The sequence below is a fragment of the Peromyscus eremicus genome, chromosome 2 (genome assembly GCF_949786415.1).
Source record: "Peromyscus eremicus chromosome 2, PerEre_H2_v1, whole genome shotgun sequence".
NCBI classification, from domain to species: domain Eukaryota; kingdom Metazoa; phylum Chordata; class Mammalia; order Rodentia; family Cricetidae; genus Peromyscus; species Peromyscus eremicus.
In genome coordinates this window covers 35,606,222-35,613,407 of record NC_081417.1, presented here as the reverse complement: position 1 = coordinate 35,613,407, position 7,186 = coordinate 35,606,222, and the positions used below count along the sequence as shown (strand labels likewise).

At 48.9% G+C, this 7,186-nt stretch overlaps 1 protein-coding gene and 1 long non-coding RNA gene across 2 annotated transcripts; one reads left to right on the top strand and one right to left on the bottom strand.

Moving 5' to 3' along the window:
* Positions 1-4,146: 4,146 nt before the first annotated feature.
* On the top strand, positions 4,147-5,247 carry LOC131904596 (uncharacterized). The gene is made up of 2 exons (XR_009377770.1): positions 4,147-4,310; positions 4,633-5,247. It is a non-coding gene; the product is annotated as an uncharacterized LOC131904596 (long non-coding RNA).
* Msc (musculin) lies at positions 4,635-6,462 on the bottom strand. Its single transcript, XM_059255681.1, has 2 exons — positions 5,914-6,462; positions 4,635-5,099 (listed from the first exon to the last, which is right to left on the bottom strand). The coding sequence occupies exons 1-2, from the start codon at positions 6,460-6,462 to the stop codon at positions 5,013-5,015; spliced, it is 636 nt and encodes a 211-aa protein (XP_059111664.1). The 3' UTR covers positions 4,635-5,012.
* Between the last annotated feature and the right edge of the window lie 724 nt (positions 6,463-7,186).

The following is a 7,186-nucleotide window of genomic DNA, read 5'->3' as shown; positions in this document are numbered from 1 at the left end:
AGAGATCCATTGGGATTTCTGCGAGTTCAAAGCCACACTGGAAACAGCCAGGCATAGTGACACACGCCTTTAATCCCAGGAAGTGATGGCAGGAAGCAGAAAGGTATATAAGGCATGAAAACCAGGAACTAGATCCTAGTTAAGCTTTTAGGTTTTTAGCAGCAGTTCAGCTGAGATCCCTTCCTATGAGAACTCAGAGGTTTCCAGTTTGAGGAAACAAGATCAGCTGAGGAATTGGCGAGGTCAGGTTAGCTGTGGCTGGTTCTGTTTCTCTGAACCTAGATAAGTTTATTAAGGTGCACAATATATTGGGGGACACAATATCACCACATTTCCCCCTTTTTTGTCTAAAATTTAAAAAAGCTTTTTATACAAGAAAAACTATATTCAATAAGTATATAATATATACAGTCAAGAATTACATTAACAATGTCTAGTCCATTAACATTTGACAGATTCAGGCAAAAATTCCATTATATATATTAACAATGTCCAGTCCATTAACATTTGACAAATTCAGCTAAAAAAATTTTCATTACCTATCCTATTTAAAACAAGTAGTTCCTTTTTAAAAGTAGATTCAACAATCTCCCTTTTATCTTATCATATCCATATTCTCTCTCTCTCTCTCTCTCTCTCTAGTAGATCCAAAAATCTACCTTTTATCTTATCAGTTCCGTTTCTCTGATCTTTCAGCGTTCACCCCAATACCTGGCTCTGGGTTTGTTTTTATTAATAAGACCTTTTAAAATTTGCGTTACAGTTTCCTCCTTTCAGATGATTCTAGCTTGTATCAGATTGATATAAAACTAACCAGCACAACTGATCCCTTGTTAACTTGACATGCAAACATATCACTGTTAAGCCATAACCTTTCCTTTCTTGTTCATCCACAGGACCACACATGATGTTAGCATTACAATATAAACATTCTAAATTGCAAATTCTTAAAGACATCCCACAGTCTTTAAGAATTCAAACAGACTTTTAAAAATCTTTTTTACATATTCAGTCTTCTTAAAAATTCAAAGTCTTTGTGAAATCCCAAAATCTTGTTAAATGTTCAAAATCTTTCAACTGTGGTCCCCTGCAAAATTTAACAACAACAACAAAAATCAGATATTTTCTTATTTCAAATTCAAGAATCAGGTCATAGTCATAGTCAAATCTAAGCAAAACCAAACTCCAACTGTGTAAATAACTCAATGTCCAATGTCTAGGATCAACTCACAATCTTCTGGGCTCCTCCCAAAGGTCTGGGTCAGTTCTGTGGCTCTGCCCTCTGCAGCACATACAGCTTGGCTTCTAGGCTCCTGTTGGCTCCACTCCACTTCTGCTAATGGTCTCATGGTATTGGCATCTCCAAAATGCTGGGCTCTTTGCTACAGCTGGGCTGCATTTTCACCAATAGCTCTCCTGAGCTCACTTGATGGTGCCAAATTTCAACTTCTCTCCATGATTCCTTCAATTCTGGGGCTTCAACTGCCACTGAGACAACACCTGCTCTAATGGTCTATCTTGGCCTCTCACAGAGACTCAACTGTTTTTCATGACCCTTTCATATGCCTTTAAAACCAACATGACCTAGGTGACTCTTATACTACCAAGTTTAACTGCCAGCATGAGGTACAACCTCGGCAGCCTCTGGAACCCAACTTCTGTGTGCTGCCTCTAAGGAAACACTTCCCAGAAGATGTCATCCCAGTGATGCTGATCTCCTTAATCTCCGCTGATTTCTCAGCTCCAGCTGATCAGCATCAATTGTCCCAGCAAAGCAAAGGTTTCACTTTAGTGGTTATGGTTTCTTGTCAATCACAGCCAATTCTTCAGCTCCAGCTAACCAGAATCACAGATTCTTAACTCAAAATATGCAACAACACTGATAAAGTCTTTAAGTGACTCTCAAACTTCCTTCTGGAATTTCGTAAGCCAGGCCTCCATCCTCTGCATTCTCCTAACATTCCTATCTTCCATGTTCCCACAGAACAGACCACTGAGCTCTCCACTCAAAGGCTTTTCTATTCCAGAGTTTCAAAGTCCTCCCTGAAACACATGGTCAGGTCTCTGGTAGCAATACTCGACAATCCTGGTACTACTTTCTGTCCTAGTTACTATGGCTGTGATGGAGCATGATGACCAATAGCAAGTTGAGGTGGAAAGGGTTCATTTTGCTTACACTTTCACATCATTGTTCATCATTGAAGGAAGTCAGGACAGAAACTCAAACAGGGTAGGAAACAGAAGGCAGGAACTGACTGATGCAGAGGCCATGGAGGAATGCTGCTTACGGGCTTGCCCCTCATGGCTTATTCATCCTGCTTTTTTATAGAACCCAGGACCACCAGGCCTGAGATGGCACTACCAAAAATGGTGTAGGCCCTTCCCCATCAATCATTAATTAAGAAAAAGTCCTACAGCCAGATCTCACGGAGGCATTTTCTCAATGGAGGTTTCCTCCTTTCAGATGACTCTAGCTTGTGTCAGGTTGACATAAAACTAGACAGCACACTATTTTTAAAGTTTGTTTGTCTCTTTTTTTAAGTCAGAGTCTTATGCTGTAACCCATGCTGGCCTGGAACTCATGGCAATCCTCTTGCCTCTCCCGTCTCATTACTGGGATTCAGATATGAGCCACATTGCTTGGCAACACTCTTACAGAGACTCCTTCTGTGGCCGTGCTACCTTTATGCTCAGGACGACCCTTCTGTGTTAGCCTGTCAAATGCTGTGCGGATAGCCTGTGAGCCAGCTACTACGCTGATGACATCAATTCTCAACCACCATAGTGGGCAGTGAAAAGGACCTGGTCTGCTGCAGCCTTTGGGCGTCACCTTCCCTGAGATGTGGCTGCAGCCGGCACCTGGTGCTCTGCTGCCCAGACCTCACAGCTGAAGTGCGTTTCAGTGTGCCTGGGGTTCTTGCCACTTGGCATTTGGGGCTCCCCTTCACCTGAAAGCCCATAATGCTGCAGAAAAACCAATGTCACCTCTCACCTTCCAGCTCCTAACTGACCCCAGGACCAGAAGCTGGTGTCAGAAGGCAACCCTCCAGAGTTTGGGTTTGGTTTAGTTCAAAACGGTAAGTCATTACCACCCACCCCCTTCCACCTCTCAAAAATCCAGCTGTGTTTTCTCTCTGGTCAAGAAAAGTGTGCTTTGGTTTGATGAAGTCACAGGCAGAATCTATGTCTAGCAGATATTTAGGTACACTTCTGTAAATGCTCTACAAAATGAGTTTTGTGTTCAGAGGATCTGCTGACCGAGAATAGTACAGATGTCTTAGTTATTGCAATAAAAATGATGCTGAAAATGTGGTGGGCATTAAAAATACCAGTGATGAGGCGGGAGGAACATGTTAAAATCAGATTGGTTTAAATCCTATAGTTCTATTTTGCCAGTTAGATCTTAGACCTGTAGCCTCCAGTGGGTGGGGATGGTGGAGTGTTCTTGAAAGTCATGCAGTTGTAAACATTTGGGTGTGGGTCAGGCTGGAAAGGTGTGTGTGTGTGTGTGTGTGTGTGTGTGTGTGTGTGTGTGTGTGTGTTTGAGAGAGGGGGGAGAGAAAGAGAGGGGGAGAGAGAGAGACAGAGAGACAGACAGGCAGAGACAGAGAGACACAGATGCAAAGACATAAAGGTGGGAAATTAATTAATATACTATATTTATTTTAGAAGTGTATGCATGTCCCCTAGTCAACCCTGACCTCAAAATACATCAGCTTTATCAGGCTTCCAGTTCTTACTTTCCAGGAATTCCTACTTCTGGAAGGAGCATTTTGATCTGATGTTGTGGCTCTTTCCGGCAATCATGTTGGCAATCCCAGCACTGAGGGGGCAGCATCGAGAGGATTATGAATTCGGTGCCAGCTGGGCTTCTGGGGCGAGCCTCTCAGATGTCTGTGATCAGAATGGAAAGGAGCAAGAGAGACATTGGGAATTTGACTAAGTGGGGACCTCCACCATCCTCCCTGCAGTAATAACTCAATACCCTGCTGAGAGGAGAGACCTACCCATTTAAAGTTAACTTACAGACCAAACAGCCTTGGAAAAGATTTTCACAACGCATGGCTTTGTTCATAAAAAAATAAATTTATTTACATATGTTAGTTACCATGGTAGAGCAGCGTCATCACAACCTCGCCAGGATCGCTAAGCACCGTGCACTGGGTAGAAACCAGCAGGTCAGTGGGTACAGAGACCAGCCCCAGCCCCCCACCGTGCTCAGTCCTCGGACCAGGAAGAATAGTGGGTGCCTGGAAGAACATGAGCCCCACAGGAGGCTGTGCTGTGGCAGGGATGACCTGATTAGAGGGGTGAAGTGCATGTCCCCAAATGGGCAGTCAGATAAGACTTCAGGGGACAGTGTGGGTGGGAAGGAGACGACCGAGACCCAAATAAACCAGCTGGGCTCACTGAGTGGAGACCACAGGGAGGGCAGGCTGTCCCAACACTGATCAGACAGTTGAGGGAGCTCGGGAAGTGGATCCCAACCCTGAGGAATTGAGGGCAAAACCGGTTTCCGGTGGTATATATCTCCATCTCGTTGCATACCAAGGATAGCTGCTTGATGGGAGTACACCATTGTCCTCAGAAACTTAGAAAGAGGCCCCTGCTGGGCTCTAACACCAAGGCTAGCGCTGGGAAAGAGCGCTCCACCACCCACAGAGAAGGACCTGGCTGCTCAGGACCTAGCCATCAACCACAGGGAAAATCGACACTAGCTTAAAAACCAACTCCTGTTTCTGCAGTGGACTCAGATGGCTGGCGTGGGTTTGTGCTCAGAGCTAATGTCCCGGGTTGGATTTAGTCCGCGAGTTCTTCCCACGGAAACCAGGTTCTCTTGGGCTACAGTTGCGCTGATCCACAGCAGCCATGGCCACCTGTGCTCCACAGGGGCAGTCACCCGTCCGGTTAGCAGGTCCAGGGAAAGGAGACGTCCGGAATCCAATGGGACCTCCCTGATCCGATCCAGTCCTTCGCATTTAACATAATCCATCAGCGGAGTTGCTGTCCATCTAAGCGGAAGTTCCACAGAGTCTGTTGGCTGCAGAAACATCTTTGGTGTCAGAGTCCGGTCGTCCAGATACCACGAATGGCCACGTCTGAAAAATCGAAATGAGTGTCAGATACGGAGGAGAAACAATCTCAAAACGAAACCGCTCTCCCCAGAGATTCCTGACTTTTATTAGCGTTCTAGGAATTTGTGTGTCTTGTCCTTCTATTAAGAATCTTAATCTTGTTGGCTACTGATTATTCGAGACCCACAGTGTACATTCATGCGTCCTCGTGGTCTGCTCACGTGATTTTTCGGTGAAAAGTGCGAGAGTTTAGGAGTCTGTGATTTAATGTCCCCTCCCCCATACGAGTAAATTTGGATGAGATCTTTCCCAAGCCCAGGGAGCTGGCAGGTTACGCAGGGACTTTCCGGACAATCGCGTCTGGGAAAACGATCCTCCATTAGTGGTTCGTTGTATTTTTTTCTTTTTTTAACCACTCAAACTTCTTAAAGAGTTAGGTCTTCCCTTCCCCCTTTAAAGAAAACAGCGCTGGCGGATTCAAACCTGCTAGGCTGTTGTCTGGAAAAAAGATGGGCATCTGAGATTTTTCCATTCGGTCTAAAACGCAGAAATACTCGCAGTGGGGAGCCACAGTTTACCCCGGAAGTAGGGTGTTAACGAATAACTGTCACTGGGCAATGGACCAGGACACTGATCAGAAGGCTGGATGATTTTTTTCTCCAAGAAAAAGGCTGGCTCCTCCTGCTTTGATTTGGGGACCACTAAACCAGATTCCTCACCGCTGGGTCCAGACACCACCCCTCTGGGCTCTCTACCTCTGCGGCCGACCCAGCCCTGCGCCCCGGCAGCGCTCAGGGCTGCTGGCCCCAGGCCTCCCGCGCCGCGTCCCTGTCCCTACCAGGTTCACCGGGTGCACGTAGCCGTTCTCGTAGCGGTCCTCCTGCAGCAGCTGGCGCAGGTGCGCGATGTAGCTGGAAGCCAGGCGCAGCGTGTCCAGTTTCGAAAGCTTGGTGTCGGGCGGCACCCAGGGCAGGCTGGTCTTGAGTCGGGAGAAGGCTTTGCTCAGCACGCGCATCCGGGCGCGCTCGCGGGCGTTGGCGGCGTTCCTCTGCGACTGCTTGCACTCCGCGGCCGAGCCCTTGGGCGGGAGCGGCTTTTTACTACCGCCGCTCGCACCGCCACCTGCACCGTCACCTGCGCCGCCGCCGGCGCCGGCCACCCGGGGCCGCTTCCTCTTGCAGCCCCCCGGGACGCCCGCGGCTCCCAAAGAGCGTGGCTCCTCTTCGCCGTCGGGGTCCTCCTCCTCCGCGGACGAATTGTCGCTGGGCGAGGCGTAGCCGCGCTCGGCGCTGTGCAGAGGCGGCTTCTTGGAGCTCGGGGCCGGGTAGACTCGCTGCAGCCCTCGCATCTCCATGTCTTCGGGGTCACTCACCGAGCCGGTGGACATCGCCTAGTCCCCGGCGCCCACGCGCGCCCGCCTTCCTCCGCCCCGGCCAGTCTCGACGTCTCCGGCTTCCGCTCCCGGGAAGAGGATGGGGCGTGGGAGAGCTCAGAGGAGTACGGGAGACCCGGGCCGGTGGCACTGAGGCTCCCCAATGAGCTGGGCAACTGAAGCCGGCGCGGTTGGCCGCTAACCCTCCAGCCTGGGGCTCTGAACTTGACTCCCGATCCAGAAGTGCAGCCGCGAGCTGCGCCCTTTGACAGGACTATTTATCTGTATTCCTTGGGACAAACCACCCCGGGAAAGTAGAGGGGGTTTGAAAGGGGGACAAGAGGTGGGGCGGGGGCGTGGAAGGGGTGGGGATCGTTTTTCTAAGCCGAGCGGTCAGTGGGGCGGGGGCAAGGAATGTCTGTGCAAAGCCCAGACTTGGGCCTCTAGGCCCGACGACTGACTCTCAAAGTATCTGTGCTAGGTAAGTGAGATTTGGGGACAAAAAGGCAAAAGGACCTTGTTCCCACTCAATCTTTCCACCTGCAGCTGGTCTTAGTGGGCTCTTAAGAATCCGAGCGTACCCACCGCTGCTTCCCTCCCAGTTTGTTCCGCGGGAATGGTCGTTCAAGTTCATCACTCAAGATGCATGTTTGCTTATCCAAGGCTTCTCAGAGGGCAGAGAAGGGGCAGAAAACAAGCAGCAGCTCCAACAACCTGTGAATCGCTAGGCTTATTTTTT

What these genes read in the sequence shown, in the direction of transcription:
- Msc (XM_059255681.1), bottom strand. Translation starts at nt 6,462, where the DNA reads ATGTCCACCGGCTCGGTGAGTGACCCCGAAGACATGGAGATGCGAGGG. An exon ending in ACGTGCACCCGGTGAACCTG is followed by an intron (nt 5,100 to 5,913) that starts GTAGGGACAGGG and finishes TCGATTTTTCAG; the next exon opens with ACGTGGCCATTCGTGGTATC.